General features: G+C 39.2%; 1 protein-coding gene across 1 annotated transcript; it reads right to left on the bottom strand.

The window, feature by feature from the left end:
• Window positions 1-237: 237 nt before the first annotated feature.
• LOC141436403 (uncharacterized) lies at window positions 238-13843 on the bottom strand. The gene is made up of 6 exons (XM_074099358.1): window positions 12627-13843; window positions 11576-11709; window positions 7692-7809; window positions 5192-5341; window positions 2812-3030; window positions 238-2256 (listed from the first exon to the last, which is right to left on the bottom strand). Exons 1-6 carry the CDS (start codon window positions 13326-13328, stop codon window positions 2161-2163), a joined length of 1419 nt encoding a protein of 472 aa, XP_073955459.1. The 5' UTR covers window positions 13329-13843; the 3' UTR covers window positions 238-2160.
• Window positions 13844-19955: the final 6112 nt, after the last annotated feature.

The following is a 19955-nucleotide window of genomic DNA, read 5'->3' as shown; positions in this document are numbered from 1 at the left end:
GTAACGTTTCACCGAATCGCATATAATAACAAAATTTCAATAGAATCTTGTACCTGTGACAATTTTTCGCGTAGCTTTTTACATTAGTATAATAAATTTGTAGCATCTCATTCTTCGTCTTATTATACCCTATTTTCGCCGCGATGTTTGCTTGGGACTCTAATTAATTTGACGCGTTAATTGATGTTTGCACTAAAATATCCTATAAATACGTTTTATAAACACGATCGAAAATGCGACTTAAATTTATAGCGACTAAAAAATAAGCGATGGTGACACAACGCTATAATTAAATATATGGTCGAGGTGAAATGCAATTCGGTGAAACGCTACAAGGAATTTATGCTTTTGAAGTAAAGAACTAACAAATTCTATTTTGTACCTGTAAAACAATTTATTGATATTCTAACCTATTGACGCGTTTCACAATTTACCCATTTATTAATACAACCCAGGGCATTTGTTTCATCAACATTTCTGTAATCTACTGAAACATGTTAACTATGGTGTCAATTCAATTCTAAACATTGAAATATTTTAATGCAAATTTAACTTAACGGAAGGTACTGGAGCTTAGCCTTTTAATGGCCTACCGCCATTTTCGATGTTGTTTGTTTTGTTGCAAATACCTATTATTAAATTTTGTTTATAACATGTGTGATGATAAAGCAGTGTATTTACCTTAACATAATTAATTACGCATTAAAAAACCTTTCATAAACCAACACTCGCATTTTGACAAAATTTTAAATAAATAATAGGTACCGATGAAAAACCTTCATAGAGGTGTCCAGTCAAAATAAAACTGTCTGTTAAAACATTCCGGATTAATGTTCCTTTCAGGGATAAGTCCGCCTTAGTACTTAACACTACTTTTTTTCTGTAACCTTTTTGTTTTTCCTCTTTGTACCATCAGCCAAATAAGTGGTCTATCAATTTTCAAACAAGTTCCTATCAAATAAATATGTCGCTAAAAACTTTCAAGTTGACAGACACGTCTATTGGCATTATTGTTTCATGACATGCAAACGATTATCAACTAAAGGGTGGTAGACCACATATTTGGCCGATGGTACAATAAAGAGTATAAACAAACAAACAAACTTTTTAAATGAAAACCGAGCGTTTACATTTTCAATACTTCATCAATCACCAGCACATTTCAATTCAAAATATACAATCTATCGCCCGCCTTTTGTATTACCCATATTATTATTAGCACAATGAGGGTATCTGTGACAGGCTGTTGCCGCTGATATCGTAAGGTCTGTTTGACAGCTTTGACGTTTGCAAATACAAACTGAAATATAGATGCACAGAAAAACCAGAAAAATAAGACCATCACTGGGAATCGAACCCAGGTCCTCGGTATTCCGTACCGCGTGCTATACCGCTACACCACTGATGGTCAACGGTACCGACACGAATTCCCCTATGCACCTCATATCTCAGCTTGTTTGTTTCTTATTTAGCCACTTAAGCAGTGACGCTAGCGACATCTATGCCGTAGCCCTCATCGAGAAACTTTTTCGGCACTCCATTGGAACTAACCGCTCACCCGGACAAGAGATATCGTTACTAAGCAATCAAATTAAGATTGGTTTTTTGGAATCTTTTTGTATTTTTCATTTCAATTTCAAATTTTTTACTTTTACGGTCATCCCGTAAAACCTAAATTGAAAATACAATCAGATCTATATTTCAGTTTGTATTTTCAATTTAGGTTTTACGGGATGACCGTAAAAGTAAAAATTTGGAATTGAAATAAAAAATACAAAAAGATTCCAAAAAAACAATCTTAATTTGACGTTTGCGTCACGTTTGAGATTGGTTAAATAACTGAATGAGGGAACACTGAAGCTACCGTACAACGGCCAACCGTTCTGTGTCTTTTTCAACCTCGACATTGACGGAATCATCCATAGTATCGATGGAGCTATATATTTTTTTAAATTGATTGAAGACTGAAACGTCAAACGTACCTCACGTTACTAAAATAACGCCATCTAGCGACATTTCGCCTATCAAGCGACCCTCGTTCAATATTTCACGACTGTCAACACACAGTGTCCACTTTGAAACAAAGTAATTTTGGCACGCATTGATCGACTGGCGTCGTCCAGTTAAACTCAGGTCTGTGGAACAGTTATTATAATTATTCTAATCCGAATGTATTTCGTCGGCAACCTGCTGCCATTTCGCGACCATGCTGGACACAGTTTTGTGTTTGAAGCCAACGGAAGCCGAAATTTTGACCTGCGGGCAAAAAGGTTAGTGTTTAACTGATTGAAAGAAAGAATAAATTTATGTATTTACCAAAATTAGCACAACAAACAAAAAAAATAACTAAAAAAAAACAGTAAACCTAGGTAAAGAAAAAAACATTGTGACGAAAGAAGTAAAAAGGGCCACAGTGAATTGCCATAACAAGCCGCAGCCAGATCTTATAAAATTTACACAAGAAGAATTACCGGCGAATGTAATAAATGATTACCAAAATTAGGCAAAGGTTTTTTGTTGAAGTTTATTTAATACAAATCGTGTTTTTTGCACTTGCTTGGTGTTGTGATAATATGTAAGCCATGTTTTATCTTATCTTAATTATCTTATGTTTTGTCTTAAACCCATTTTAATATGAAACCAAAACTTTCACATTATGTGATTTTGTTGTATTACTCTAGTTAGCGGTTATAATAAAAATACACGCATAGTGATCATTCTACACATTTGGCAAACCAGTTTAATGTATAACAAAATTTTTATTAATTTCGTTGTTTTTTTTCTCAAATAACACAACTATCACGCACTAACCTTGGACTTTTTCTTAGCAACCTTCGGGTCTTTTTCCTTCTCTTTCTCGTTGTCCTTTTCCCTGTCGATCAAGACGGCTTCCCTGACGATTTCCGGCGGCGGCGGAGGCGGGGGCGGCTCCGGCGAACTGGCCGCCGTGTGGGGGGCAGATGTCTTCTCTAGCTCCGCTATGTCACTGTAGAAGGAGAGGAGCTCGTCACCGATCTCTTTCTTCGGTTCCTGGGGAAAGACGAAGGTATAGGTTAAGTTAGACTAGTAACGAAGCGAGTCGATTGCAAATATTAGACAGAATTTCCTACTCTTCCTGAATATTTTGCGAGAATTCTCTGGATAATCACATCATTATTCGGCAACCCATTTTAAAACAAATAAAAATAATGTGGGTAGTGCTTTGTTCCTAGTATCTTATCAAATAATGATTTTCTTAGTAATTCTCGGAATAACTATTTATTTACAAACCCAACGTTAGTAGTCTATCCTGGCAATGTGCCCTGCCCATCTCCACTTACTTCTCTCAATCTCTTTCCACCACATTTCTTTCTTTGGTGGACTTTAGTGACATATCCAGTCCACGGAAGACATCAGGCAGGTGGCGGGTGAGTGCAGTTGGCCACGGATCGTCAGGCGTTGAAAAATGGAGGGCAGGCCAATGTCCGAAGACGAGCGAATTAAAAGCTGCTATGACGATGATGATGAGGTAGTAATTGTGCTTAATCCTACTAATATTATAAATGAGAAAGTTTGTGAGTACGTATGGCTGAATGGATTTGGATGAAATTTGGTATGTAGATAGCTGGACATCTGGAATAACACATTATGCTTTTTATCGACATTACCAGGGGACCGATATAAAATCTCGAAATCTCATCCGCCGAGTATAGATTCATGAAATTTGGCACAGTTGTTTTTAATGCAACGTGAATAAAGACCACCATGTAATTCCCACGGAAATTTCGTAAAATCTCAGAAATTAAATTCTAATGCCGATGGATCCATGGTGATCCATGGTTCATGGTTCATGATTCATGGATCTAATGGTTTACGTGTCCGAAGCCGCGGGCTAAACACCAAAAAAAAACATATTTTTATTTAGTTTTTCATCATCATCAGCCGGAAGACGTCCACTGCTGAACAAAGGCCTCCCCCTTAGAACGACACAGTGAACGACAACTCGCCACTTGCATCCACCGGTTGCCCGCAATTCTCACGATGTCGTCAGTCCACCTAGTGGTAAGCCTTCCAACGCTTCGTCTTCCGGCTCGCGGTGTCCACTCGAGAACTTTATCTTTTTTCAGAATTTAGTTTCTTATAGTGCGTGTAGGGTAGGGGTACCGTTTTTGGCCACCTTAAGACTGTTTTTGGCCAGTTGACATTTGAAGTAATATATAAAAAGTTATATTATTATTATTAAAACAAAATGTTTATTGAGTTTTCAAAAGTTAAAGCTTGTAATGTTTTATTACTATAAATTTATTTCAAACGTATATTTAAACAATAAATGGCCATAAGCGGCACAGTGGAAGCCGTGGTCACAAAATACAGATAGTTCAGAAGTCAATCTCCTGTATGTACTTCACTTTTCATACCTACGCTCGGCGGTCGCTCTAAGGATGTCAACTAATGCATCAAAAAACTATCGTGGTAGTGGCACTCTTATCTAGTTGTTTGATTTATTGTTGAGAATGAAACAGGAAGAATGGAAAAATAAATTAATAACTAAAATATTTTAAGTTGAACGTCATTATATTATAAATTCGTCACAGAAAATATCTTGCGACGATTTCGTTATTGGCGAAATTCACGATTATTTAATTTAAACAACCGTCCACTAAACAGTTATAATAACTTTTTTTTTGTTGTTCCATTATTGCACAAAAAGTTCACAGACGCGTGTCTCAAGCGGATGGCACTCGCGCTCGCACTGGTCCCAACTGGTCCGAGATATCGTGTCCGTGAGCAGTGTTTATGTGTGCGTTGCTCGAACGCACTTGTATGGAGATTGACTTCTGAACTATCTGTGTTTTGTGCCGTGGTGGCCTATTGGTTTGACTTATCGCCTCTCAAGCAGAGGGTCGTGGGTTCAAGCCCCGGCTCGCACCTCTGAGTTTTTCGAAATTCATGTGCGGAATTACATTTGATATTTACCACGAGCTTTGCGGTGAAGGAAAACATCGTGAGGAAACCTGCACAAACCTGCGAAGCAATTCAATGGTGCGTGTGAAGTTCCCAATCCGCACTGGGCCCGCGTGGGAACTATGGCCCAAGCCCTCTTGTTCTGAGAGGAGGCCTGTGCCCAGCAGTGCGACGTAAATAGGCTGGGATGGAAACGGCACAGTGCCACAAACGGTACTTCTGCCCTATAGCAGATCAGGGATGGTACCTTTCCGGGCGGCAGCGGCGGCGGCTCGTCGCAGCCGGGCGGCGGCGGGTCGTGCCAGGCGGGCGGCGGCGGCGTGGCGGCGCGCGCGCACGCGGGCGGCGGCGGCGGCAGCGGCGGCAGCGGCGGCAGGGGCGGCGGCTCCGGCACCATCTGACAGATAACAGACATATATTAAAACACGCCTTAACCTGCGTCACACTGCGTGTCTATCATCACACCCTGAATACCCTTCTTGGTCTAAACACAGTCAAGGGCAATATATCGTCACTACTTTAAAAAAACTCGTAGCTCAAAATGGATAATTTTTCCGATTGAACTTTATAGACATTACATAAAGGTTCAATTTTGTTGACATATTGATTTTAGATACGAGATTTTTTCGAAGTAGTGACCAGGGCCCGATGCATGACAAAGTACAAGCTAATATTATTAGCGATTTTGTATTGAAATTCACTAATAATATTAGCTTGTACTTTATTATGCAATTGGGCCAGGTGGTGTACGTTACCAAGACGTCAAAAATATCTGTAGACCTTTACGCTATAAACATAAGGTTGATTTGACACTGTAGCTGTATAGATATCTATGCCCTCGGCTGTACACCCTAGGAAAGCGATAACGAATGCGTCACACATTGAAATAAATAAATAAATATCATGGGACACTTGACACCAATGAGGGCTATCGTTTTTGTCTCACTAGATGGCGCACTGTTGCGTGAGGTTTTTAAGTATGGCTTTCAAAGTCTGTTTTTACGGGTGTGAAAACAAAGTTTAGATTAAAATCATATTTAATACACCTTAAAACCGTACCATAAAAATATCGAGCATGCCACAGTGTTGCATAGTCCCCGTTTTGTTAGGAAAAAAGGGAGGACAAAGGTTTCCGAAAGACAAAACTGTCTCAAAACACAGACATTCATTGCCCCGGAACGCATATTTGCCATAATTAATTTCAGATATTGCAAAATATTCAAAAAAATATTCTAATTATAAATAAACCCGCGTAACTCACCCAAAAACTAAAAGATTTGACATTTCGGAAACCTCACGCTACACTAGCGCCTCTAGTGGCGAATCCATACGCGATAGCCCTCATTGACCTAGTCCCAAACTAAGCAAAGCTTGTACTATGGATACTAGGCAACGGATAAACATACTTATATAGATAAATAACATACTTAAATAGATATTAAACATCCAAGACCCGAGAACAAACATTCGTGTTATACACACAAAAATCTCCCCCGGCCGGGAATCGAACCCGGGACCTCAAGCTTCGTGGTCAGGTTCTCCAACCACTTGGTCGTCTAAATCAGGCACGTCCCTAATCTACAAATGTACTTCAATGATAGTTTTACTTTCGTCCACGCAATCACCGTTAAGGATCTTTGATGGCACATCATAGCCAGATTATTGTTTCGATAAAAAAATTGCACATTCACGAATAAAGGTTCGCCATCCCTGCACTAGGACTATTGTAAAGTAACAAGCCCAAAGACGGCTAGGTTATGTTGTTTTATGTGGATTTCCAGTACTTCCGGCTCCATCATTAGATCATTTCGATGTTACTAATAAACACTTTATCGTATAAAAATAAAGAAACACAATTGACAAACGTTGAGATTCATGTACAAAGGCGAACTTATCCCTTCAAGGATCTCTGCCAGTCAATCTTTGAATAGATGAGAGAAATACATTTTATAGAGACCGACAAAAAGTCAGTTTGAAAGAAAAAGTAGAAGCTACCATGCTCTAAAAATATAAAATAAACCAAATATAAAATATACTATTATCTTTGAACATGAAACCATGAGACTCATTTATATTTAATGAATCAAATCCGTATAACTCGTCTTAAATCGAGTTTAGCTTCGTCGGGTAGTCGCGCAATTAGTACCCTTAGTGTAGGTTTTCGGTTACAAAATACGGATCGATCGCGTTCGCGTTAAAATCTCAAATTTTATGGAAACACGAACAGCGCAAACGTTCCGCTAGAGGCGCTGTTCGTGTTACCATACAAATTGAGATTTAACGCGAACACGATCGAGACGTATTTTGTAACCGAAAACTTACACTAAGGGTTCAGAGCGGTGGCGTGCAGTGCGCGTGTGGCAGCAGCCACCGAATCGCATTGCTCCTAGAAGAAGGGCTAACGAATCAGCCCGAAACATGTCCAGCTAAACTCGGTTAAAGACGTGAGTTATCCGGTTTTTTTTCGCTAAACATACTTCTTTGTTTATTATTAGAACTGGATGGCAAACGAGCAAGTGGGTCTCCTGATGGTAAGAGGTCACCACCGCCTATAGACATCTGCAACACCAGGGGGATTGCAGATACGTTGCCAACCTAGAGGCCTAACATGGGATACCTCAAGTGCCAGTAATTTCACCGGCTGTCTTACTCTCCACGCCGAAACACAACAGTGCAACTGCTGCTTCACGGCAGGATTAGCGAGCAAGATGGTGGTAAATCTCTGCTATCGTCATCATCCAACGAACCTTAGGCTCTTCGGGCGGCGGCGTCGTGCATATCTCCATATCGCAGTGCGCAGTCGCCGGGTACTCCCACTGCGTGAGTCCGTCACACTCGCGCCGGTAGCGGTAGCGGCCCTCCGACCTGCAAACACACGAGGTACTAACAACAGCCGTGGAGTGTGGAGGGGCCCTCAGCCGATGGGAACGTAAAAGCGAGAGAATCTGTTTTTATAATTTTAAACTGATTTAATAATAATGCTGAACACTTGCTGCCTACGATGCCATAAGTTAGAGAGGGATAGAGGCGATAGGGGTGTATTACTTATCGTTTTCTAGAAAAATGCTAGTGTAGCTAGCTAGCTTAAAGATGGAGTAATTTAAATTCATATGAAATAATAATTGCAGAGGTTTCATCCTTCACTGTATCTTTATTACTAACTAGATGTTGCTCGCGATTAATTCGTTTATTCGTCCGCGGGAACTATAGTTTTCCGTGGTAAAAACTTTCGAATGTCCTTCTCTGAGTCTCGAACTATCTCAATACCAAATTTCATAACGATTGGCCTAAAAAACGTAACACAGAGTTCTGTAAGTTATTTAAGGATTTACTCAATAGGTTAATCGACTATCGTACACTATCTACTTCACGGAAAGCTAGACCCGGGACGCTTGGCCTTTATCTCATCACCCAGCCTTTATACGTCCCACTGCAGGGCACAGGCCTCCCCTCAGTATGAGAGGGCTTGGGCCGTAGTTTCCACGCGGGCCCAATGCGGATTGGGAACTTCACACACATACCATTAAATTGCTTCGCAGGTTTGTGCAGCTTTCCTCACGATGTTTTCCTTCACCGTAAAGCTGGTGGTAAATTTCAAATGTAATTCCGCACATGAATTTCGAAAAACTCAGAGGTGCGAGCCGGTGTTTGAACCCACGATCCTCTGCTTGCGAGGCCATAGGTCAAACCGCTCGGCCACCACGGCTCCCTTTATCTAATCGAATCTTTAATTGCGCTTTTGGCTTCCGGATGAAGAGCTTGAGCTTTGAGCTTACTGTTGATTTAAAACGCAGCGAAGTAAGTTTCACTAAGGAATAAACGTATCACATACCTAATCAAACGCTATTGCCTTATAAAAATGACGTTGTTGCTTCGTGAGCAGCGAGTGTTAAACATATGTGTAGAAGTAAACTGTGTCTTAGGTAAATGAGAACTAACTAATAAATAAAATAATGTACAAAATCAAACTGTCCGTCAAGTTTTAAGAGTACCTAAATATTAAATAAATAAAACCTAATAAAAAGTCCGGACAATAGATGTCTCTATCTTTGATATGCCTCTACGAGGCGAGCATGCGTGTCACAGAAAAAGTGGCTAACTTATGTTGAAGTACTTTAGCGACGCAAAATATAACATGCAATGGCGCAGCATCCAATACGTAAGTAACTTATTTTGTTTAGGGACTTTTTATTCTGTATTTTTTAACTTTTTAGTGCTGTTTTTTTCTTTGTATGGTTGGGATTGAGGCATTATCAAAATTATATAGATGATCATTGAATCGCCTATTGGAAAGTTGTCATGTTGCGAAAATGTCATGTCAGTGGATTCGACTCTCGATTTTACGTTCCCAAAGGCTAAACGTATAGGCAGCTTAAAATTAACCAACTCAGTGAACAGAACGAATAAAATCACAATATACTTAAACCCGCTGGGTCCGTTGTATCTATTTTAACCTAATTTCGCTTTAAAATAGACACAATCTCCGTCTAGAACCGGGTCAGTGAATGACAGCTTCTGAAAAAGATCAAAGCATATTATCTTGAAGATTAAATATAAACACAAATGTCATTTTTCTCACCAGGGTCCCCGGCGCGCAGACTGCCGCGAAGTCGGAGGCAGGTTCTTTCAAATCTTCAGTCTTGATTTCACTTCTTATTGAGTAGTTGAATAAGTTTTCAATTTTAATATACAAAAATACTAAATTTTAGGGTTACCACCGTAAAATAAACTCTTAGGGGTCAATTTAAAACATTTTATTTAACAATATCACAGTTTCATATCACAGATTTGTTAACATCAGTAGTTCAGTGAACTGACTTTGGTTTAATGATCATTGAATAATGATCTTGATACTTTTAAACGAACTTCAAGTTGTAGAAGTTAGACATTTTTATTATTAATTGACATAATTTCATGGCGAAAAGTGCTTATATCCAGAAAACATTACTAAGTTCTGAAGTAACTGAACTTGGTGGAAAAAACTAATCACAATACTTACACCTTTGTTACAGTAATAATACAAAATTCTGTCAAAAATATTGCAGTTAATAACACAGGATGAATATAAAGTAACACACATGAAAATAAGCTTAAAGGTTTCTTTATAGATCCATCCACTAGGTATAACTTGAAAGCGAAACCAATGGAAACCTGCGCTGTGCGTTGATATCAAGTCCATCATACAACTATATCATGAGACAATTATGAACAGTTGAAACAAAATACAAAGAAAATTTACCTTGTGCCCTTTACATAACCATATTACACAACCAGGACTGGAAGGGACCAAGTATTTCCTACTTCAAAGAGATTTCGGTAATGTAAGTAGTCACATTTACTGTCAATTTAGGTTACGGAAAATTAGGTACGACGACGAGCGAAGTGTTAGATACAATTATGACCACAACGCGCGAGCAGAGCGAGCCAAGCGAACGCGCCGCGGCAGCGAAATTATTTTGCCCTTCCCAGTGCTGGTTACGTAAGATGGTTACGTACGAGGAACAAGGGGAAACTTGGATAAATACGGAGCTGAAAAATTCTAAAGATCAAAATGCGTTGTGCGTTGTATTTCTTACTGTAAAATCCAACGCACAGCGCAAATTTTTACACAAACAAATAACACGAAAATTAAAGTCTTTAGATAACACCACAGTTTATCACTTGAATAAGTTTTTCATTAGCATTAGCAACGTACAATTTTAATTGCCGATAGAAAATATATCTTACAGCGGCGACAGACAACAAAAGTACCACAGACGTCAAAATTAATTTAATTTTACTTTGGTCATTTCACAGGAAAAGTAACGTCAACAGGTATTTTTATTGAATAAACGTTTCAATGCATACAAGTTCATGATAAAGTCAACAGTGCTTTTAATTAATTGAGGAATTGTTCCAGATTCTATACAGATAATCTTGTGTAAACTTCTATGCATGTTGAATCACTTGTAAGACAGTTTCTAAAGATTTTTGCACCGGTATACCGGAAGACGTTATTGGATACGAATTACGATCACTGTTCAGTAGTTCTCAGGTTTTAAGATTTTGTGGCAATAGCGTCCTAAGACACCCAACTATATTGTAAAATGTGACCAAATAGAGTGATGTTTTAATTTTAAAACTTTTCTACAGTGGATAAAGAGTTTGTGAGAATGGAGAAAAGCTTTGAAAAACGAATGATAAACTTTTGCTTTATGGTTTTATCGTGATCACAACTTTGTCGCATTTACCGACGGTAACAAGGAACATTTTAAATATAATAAATTAGCTTTTGTTATTTTTTTTAATCAGTTTTGCAGGTAAGTGTTTTGGACTATAGTTGCATTATCATCCAATATACACTGTTGAGTCAATGCGTTCTCTGCAAGATTTAAACATAAACCGAATATCAAAAATTTATAGGATTTATTGATTACACTATTTTACTGAAAAAATAAACGGCTTTTGTTTTGCATTGTTTTAACGTATTTTTAATGCCTGATGATCACAAAGGAAGACCGGCAGTTCAACCGGACTGTTTAGTGACTTCGTTTTAACTATGGTCACGCAACTCGATCTAATGTTACAGTTGATAGTGGGGTGTCCCTAGCACACAGAGGTCGCGGGTGTCACGTTTGTCGGCCGGACGTACCTCTGAAAGGCGCACGTCCAGCCGGGAGGCGCGGCGCGGCGCTCCAGCCCGAGCAGCGACAGCTCGCCCGCAGTCACCCAGCGCCGCCAGTACGACGCCGTTAGGGCTCCGCTGCGGAACGCCGTCACCAAAGTCTGGGGACAAGTTGAGACATAAGGCTGCGTTTCAACCAGAGATGTGCGGGGATGTGTTTGTAATGAACCAATAGAAACGCTTCATTTACTATCCTCGCACAGCACATCTCTGGTGGAAACAGCTGAGCGGAGCGAGGCGAGGTAAATGAAGCGTTTCTATTGGTTAACGAAAAACATATTCCTCGCAACACATCCTCGCACATCTCTGGTGGAAATGCAGACTAAAAGTAACCAGGGGCGATTTTTATAAGGCCATTTTGGCTTGCAGCCCAGGGCCCCATTCTAAAGGGCCTCCAACCCCCGTTGGATTAGATTGGACATAATTATCGATCAGAATTTTCGACAAAATCGCAATTGCAGGTGGTAGGACCTTGTGCAAGGTCCGCCCGGATTGCTATCATCTTGCTCGCTAATCCTGCCGTGAAGCAGCAGTACTGGCACTGTTGTGTTTCGGCGTGGGGAGTAAGACAGCCGGGTGGAATTACTGGCACTTGAGGTATCCAATCTTAGGCCTCTAGGTTGGCAACGCATCTGCAATACCCCTGGTGTTGCAGATGTTTATGGGCGGTGGTGATCTCTTACCATCAGGAGACCCCACTTGCTAGTTTGCCATCCAGTTGAATAAAAAAAAATAGTTTATTACACAGGGTGATCGATCCAAATGGGTCAGTAGGGAGAATTCACAAACTATGAGAGATAGCGAAATCTGTTCTTAGAAACCATGGCGTCGATTTTAGATTTAACAAAAATGCCATTCAATTTTTTTAATAACTCATGATACACAAGAAGTAGCCTTGCCACTACAGAGTGATCCATTCTTTGTAACCTTTAGAAAAACTTTGTAACCATGTCTTAGATATTATCATCAATCCATCTTCTACTCTTATATTTGTCCTCTTATCATGCAGTAAACTCACCTGAAACTGTATGAGCATTTCCTGCACCGGACCCACAGGACACGGTTGCACTTCGTTAAAGAACTTCAGCTTGGCTTCCACCAGCTCCGACATCTCGTCCAAGTCTTCATCCTTTTTATCCTCATTCAAAACCTCCCCTTTCGTAAACGTTAGACCATTCCCATAGTTTATTGTGCTTGTAGCCTTTGGACTGTCACTTTCTTTGTCTTCTTTAAAACCCAACCCAGTCCTTTCACTTGAAAAACCTTCAATGAATTGTGAATATTTTGTAGTATAAGCAGGAACCTCACTTTTCTTTCGATCAGGAAGGACTGAGTTGTCAATTCTAAGTTTCTTTCTATTCTCTTTGACTTCACTGTCAGCTAAATAAACATTGATTGGCTTTTTTTCAGCTTCAGTTGATACTGTTTTATCTAAGCCATTTTCTATATTGGCAGGAGGTAGTGGAGGCAGTGGCGCTTCTTCAATAGCTTTGCTACTAGGAAACAGTGGTTTGAATTCTCTTGGTGGAGTGCCAGTTGGTGTATTTTTACCGCTATTGGACTGCTCTTCCCCAAACATATCAATCTTCTTGGACTTTATTTTGGGTAATTCTTTCTGTTCAATCTCACTTAATAGATCGTCGATATCAAGTTTGCTACTGTCTCTGCTAGATTCATCAACTATTTTAGGTGAAGAGTTCTTTGGTTCTTCTTGGATCATTTTCTGTAATTCGGAAGGTATCTCTCCTCCTAGTTTTTCAAGTAATTTGGCCTTGTCTTTTAACCTTCTGAATAACGCTGATTCGTCTTGACTGTCTTCATTTTCTATCTTGGTGGATAGCTTTACCTATTGTTGAAAAACAGTAAATTGGCATAAATTAGTCTCATCTCACGAGTATCTTGGAATTTTCAGTTTGAAAAGAGCAGTGGTCTCAGCAACCCATGAATCTCAACAGTATAAGTGGAGACTCGAATGGGCATCTCATCATTGACCCAAGCACCTCAGATTGAAAACTTAACCATCATAATGCTTTAACTCACGTATTTCATTGAAAACCTCAAATACAATGCTAAGATAACAGAAAAATGTCACAAAGTGGATTAATATTGATGTCCGCCAAAAATAACTGCAGAACTGAATTTAAAGAACATAAAATTGAGGTGTTCAATGATTTTGTGCAGTTATTTTAAGCAATTATCAGTTTTCTTTGTCATCATTGGTGCATCTTACTGTTTGATTCATTAGCATAAGTAATTTGGTCTATTTGCAAATTTTATACAGAAAGAAAGAAAAAAGAACAGATGCTGAAGATTGATATTTACACGTTCGGCCCCGGCAACGATCCACTAAGATCTTTCGCGATGCCTACGTATATCCCACAGCATTCACAAATACACTGGCATAGGAGTAAGAACTAAAAAGTCACAGACATCGATATTTAGTATTGCATCTGAATTAGGCCAAGGGGTTTCATAAATTGTATCATACATAAGATTGGTTTTTTGGAATCTTTTTGTATTTTTTATTTCAATTCCAAATTGTTACTTTTACGGTCATCCCGTAAAACCTAAATTGAAAATACAAACTGAATATAGATGCACAGAAAAACAGAAAAATAAGACCATCACTGGGAATCGAACCCAGGTCCTCGGTAATCCGTACCGCGTGCTATACCGCTACACCACTGATGGTCAACGGTACCGACACGAATTTCCCCTATGCACCTCATATCTCAGCTTGTTTGTTTCTTACTTAGTCACTTAAGCAGTGACGCTAGCGACATCTATGCCGTAGCCCTCATCGAGAAACTTTTTCGGCACTCCATTGGAACTAACCGCTCACCCGGACAAGAGATATCGTTACTAAGCAATCAAATTAAGATTGTTTTTTTGGGATATGAGGTGCATAGGGGAAATTCGTGTCGGTACCGTTGACCATCAGTGGTGTAGCGGTATAGCACGCGGTACGGATTACCGAGGACCTGGGTTCGATTCCCAGTGATGGTCTTATTTTTGTTTTTTCCGTGCATCTATATTTCAGTTTGTATTTTCATACATAAGAGTTAAGGGGTTGCTCCTGGTTAGCTCATGAGCAATGTCCCGTTAGATGGCGCTGTTATCAATAGTTCCTTTTTTTAGGTTTTTTTCGTAAATTATGAAGAATTATTTCACCAAAAACTAGTGGCGGGAGTATCTAAGCGTAACCGATTTTTTGACCCCACACTCGAATGAAATATTCCGCCAAAGCCGCAAACGAGGTGCTTTACTTTGAACGTCAATTGCGGCCGTATACGGACACTAGGAGCTCACGCACACACTCAAATAGACAGCGCCAGCTAGCGAAAGTCTATTGCGACACTTAGCTACCCGATCGGGGTACTCCTTCGAGTAATATTCACATTTCTTTATCGAGTCACGAAATTTTGTACCAACTGTACTTTACTCGAAAATTTTACTACGACCTATAAAATCTATAAGTATTTTATTGATAATTAGAAGCAGGGTCTTGGATAACTGTTCGCATATTATAATACGAGCCAAACGCCTTTCAAGTGTTCATAATATGTGTACGATAAATTGAGAAATTACCGAGATTCTGATCACGGTTTCTTGTCTTGGTTGATGGTCTTGCTATTATTCAGGTTATATTTATAGTTACTTTTCGTAGTTACTACCATGCTAAAGTGGTCATGATCGTCGGTTGAAAATCAGTAGCAAATCTACAGGACGAGTTTCTTGGGAAAATAGTGCGGAGGTTTGTCCTTACCTTCCACGCCGCAGAGCTGGAGTTTGGAATTCGTAGTTGGCAATAGAGAGCGCTGCCACCAGGGCTCTTAGTCACCTTGTACGACACGCACAGGAATGCCCAGGCAATCAAGTTTATCAAGGGCATCCGTAAGGCCAAAGTCCTTAAGACACTGTTACACATGCTCTTAGTAGCAAGAAAGCATGCTACTATTGAGCAAATGCTAGCTAGTAGCATGTGTGAACAGGACATGCTACTATCGAGCATGCTTATTAGTGGCAAGCTCGAGACGGGGTGGAAGGGGGAAGGTATTAAGCAAGTGTGAACGCGTTTGCTTCAGTCCAGTAACGAGCATGTGTAAAGTGCCTTTAGACATACCTAATATTTTATGAACAGTGCTTCGTGTAAGCTCTTTCTATCAAAAGAGGTAATAAAACCATACAGAGTTTACTATCCTAATTATCATCATCATCATCACTCAATTTCTGTGGTAAAGACTTTTAGTAGAGAATTAGTAATCATAAGCTGAATATCAATTATTAATAAGTTGCTAACCATGAAAAGAGTTGACGAAGAGTTTATCTAGGCTTCTGCATCTGGATTTCTCAGTTCGTATATATAATTACTAGCTTAATCCCGCGGCTTCGCTCCCGTTGAAGAAAAAAATCTACTCTGTAGTGTAGGTATTCGAATTAAAAAAAAACTTCTTGCACCTCTGCGATCCTCAAGGAATACGTTTGCCAAATCTCATGCATTTTTAGGCCATGTTTTGCCTTTATAGGTATAAATAAATACTTACGAAATACTTACATAACAGCAAAAGTTCACCCACTCGCCGATAACTGGTATCAAATTGCGGTAAAAAATTATCCCGTGCTAATTTTGTACCTACTTATATAAATTGATTTTGTTAGGATATCATAACCGATGATTTGGCACAATCAGCAGAAGACTACGAGCAGTTCCAAAATCATCTACACTACCTTTGTTACCTTCGAGTCGAAAACAGTTGTCGATTCGTTCATATAACTACCTATAGTAAGTATTATCTGCTAGGATTTTTTTCCGATCCAGCAGGTTTGTAGTCGTGCGTACTGGATTATTGGCAGTGTTTCCTTTGGATGTTCGTGCGATGGAACTATTGCGTTTTTTTTTGCATTAGTTCCTTTACAAGACTTGAAGGAAAAACTGCGTTTATTTTTTAGCCTTTGTTCCTTTCGCAGTAGCATCTTCAGTTCTTGCAAAGGTACAAAGGCGGAAAAATCCCGCAGTTCTTTCTTCAAGGTCTTGTGAAGGAACTAGAACTACCGCAAATAATCCGTCGTACTTGCAGACTACGGGCACGTTCAGTTTAGCTGACACGTCATCATCGGAGACAGATGTTGCATCAAACCTAATTCGAAGCAGTCAAGCTCATAGGTAGCTGAACAGTTTGATACTTTGTCACAGCAAGCTACAGTGCTAAAATGAGCATTTCTAAAAACGTTTGTACATTTGATTTGCGACTCCGATTTGGGTAAAAATTTGCAGGTAGATAGAGTGAATCGTTCACTCTGAGTTTAAATAACATAGTCTCCCGAAATGTCCCAATTATGGAAAGTTCCTTTTTTGTTACCGCAAATCCGTAGTTTTGGTAACAAAAAAGGAAATTTCCATACAAACCAATTGGGACATTTTGAGAGACTATGTTATTACGGCTCAGTATCGTTCACTCTACATACCTGCAAATTTTTATCACAAATAGGAGTCGCAAATCAAATGTACAAACTTTATTTAGAAATGCTCAAATAGTTTTACATGTCCTCAAATACTAAGAGTAAAAAGAGAATGTCTTTACTTTGCTACTTTTTGAGCGCTCTTTGCCTGTAGTATCTACGGCTGACTAGTCTGGTTGACCGGGCAGGGGGTATAATTAATTTGTAATTTTCCCACTGGTACAGTAAATTCATATCCCAATAATAATGCCATTATTATGCATTATAAATCAAGTAAGTATTTGGAAACAATATATTTTTAGACACGAGTAATATTTACCTCGACGTTTCGGCAACATTACAGTGGCCGTGGTCACGGGTAGACTGAAGTGTGGGGTGACAAATAAAAATGACGAAGTGCGGGTAGTTCGAAGGACTCGCGCTGCTAGGCAGACTTGACACCCACACTTCAGTCTACTCGTGACCACGGCACTGTAATGTTGCCGAAACGTCGAGGTAAATATTACTCGAGTGTGTTAGCGTGATAAGTCCTGTGCGTGGTATTTTGATTAATTCCAGTTTCTTTTAATTATTTTGTTGCTCTATTCCTCTCATCTGTCCGAGCACGCGAGCAGGCTGCAATTACCAGGCCCATCACTGCCGTTCCGCCTGTGACAGTTTGCAGTTCTACCATACAATAAAATAATTATTATAATGTATGTAATAAAGTTTATTATTTTTTCGAAAGAACAACTCCATTATTTACATCACTGGTCATATGGCACATGTGCCTCATGGACGCACCAGTAAAGCCACGCATCAAGGGTCAAGGAACCTGGTAACACCGAAACCACTCAATTATTCAAGTATTCAAATTATACAATCGAACCAATCCAAAAATATCACATATTATTACACGTCTTTCTAGGTCAGAATAAAAGTATGTGAAATATATTTTGAAGCATTATATTATACTACACCTCGTTGTTTCGGGGGTCAATAGTTTGAGCGGCCATTTAGTGAACGGCATGTCATCGTCTACTAAAAGTACAATAATATGATATTGGAAAATTGGAATGGTAGGTGTCCGTTATCTCACTCCATATCTCGGTAATGCTGTATGCGGCATCCTATTAACGCCATAGCCCACTCCATGTGAATTACTGTCCGGATCTGGCAACTGTAGAGGCCTGTCCGCTAGCACATCCTTATAGTGTATTAGGGGATAGACCTCCAAAATTCTGCTCATCTCATCTATATTAGATATGTTGGCTGTGGTCCCATGCCTTTCAAATGAAAGGGTCCAGATGGGTTCGTGATCGAAAATCTGAACCAGCTATTACAATAATAAGTAAAGACCTTTATTTCGGACAATATGGACAATAAAATGTTTACATCGTAAAATCTGGGCAATATGGCCCAGATTTACGATGTAAACATTTCAGTCAAGCATATTGAGTCATTTTGAAATTGTCTATGTTCCGCTCTCATCGAGAGACGTCACACTCTTTCGGAACAAACCGCTCACCAGACAAGAGTGTGACGTCTCTCGATGAGAGCGGAACATAGATGTCGCTAGTGCTGCTGCATAAGTAGCCTAGTAGAAATAAGCAACCTGAGATATGTATGCATAGGAAAAATTCGTGTCTAGATTCCTGTCCAGCGGGGTGTAGGGTTATAGCACGCAGCACGGATTGCTGAGGACCTGGGTTCGATTCCCAGCCCTGGTCTCTTTTTCTGGTTTTTCTGTGCATCCATGTCTCAGTTTGTATTTTCGATATGGTTTCACGGGATACCCGTAAAAGTAACAAATTTGGAGTTGAAATAAAAAATACAAAAAGACTCCAAAAACCAATCATAGCCTATAATATAATGCAAACTCAAAATCAAACATTATTATGATGCCACTATAATGAAAGCAGTGACGCGAAAGATACAATTGTAAGCGGAGATCTTATAAAACTAGCTACTAGCCGCGTGCACCTACCATGCAATAGTCCTAAAAATAAAAAAGTCAAGGTACCAGAAGCTTAAAAATATATAATTTGTAATAATAGTTACACATAATTAAAAAAAGTAAGCTCACAATAAAAATTTATCAATATATGAACTATACAATTATTCTTCTGATTTTGGTTCTTGATTCTGGGTATCTGTATGCGATGTCATTTTACACGAGTTTCCTTTTCTTCTGTAAGGCAACCTGACAGTTCAATAGCAATGACACTCGAAAAGAACGCCATACTACCTACTACAGTTATGCGCGGCTCAGTCAAGAATGTATCTAAAGCTAGACATGAGCAAAGTCTAAACATGAGTGATATTAATCTCGATATCGATAGTCAATATTTAGTCATCCTGTGACATAGAGCATAACACTAACTCGTTGTTAAAAAAAATGAACATATAATAATTCTACTATTTTTCTACTACAATGTTTATGTTTCACGCAGAAGAAGATTCAAAACTATCGCGAAAAGACTTGTGCTAGCACGTTACTAGTGACAAAACAATAAATAAGTTTCGGAATAAGATGTCAAGTAAACATCGATCTATGCGATCTCCAGGGTGAGACAGCTTCGAAGTTGAGTGTCATACTTCGGCGGTGACATGGTGTCGCATGGAATTCACTCAAATCAAAAAATGTAGGTACAGTCACCAGCATTAATATCTACCACGCGGAGCGTGCAAAAATATCTGACAGGTCCTTCCGGCCTAGAAATAGAGTCGTGTCAGATATTTATGCACGCTTATTGTGTCAGATAATGGTGCTGGTGACTGTACATGAAAAAATTTTAATAGCAAAATGGAACCGACTTTTATAACAAAAAAAATTCAAACAGTTTGAAGTACTTTCTGGCGGACTTTTCAAATTTCTTGTAAATCAGAAAAAAATGTACGAATTTGT

The sequence above is a fragment of the Choristoneura fumiferana genome, chromosome 16, assembly GCF_025370935.1.
Source record: "Choristoneura fumiferana chromosome 16, NRCan_CFum_1, whole genome shotgun sequence".
NCBI classification, from domain to species: Eukaryota; Metazoa; Arthropoda; class Insecta; order Lepidoptera; family Tortricidae; genus Choristoneura; species Choristoneura fumiferana.
This window is presented reverse-complemented; position numbering and strand designations above follow the sequence as displayed.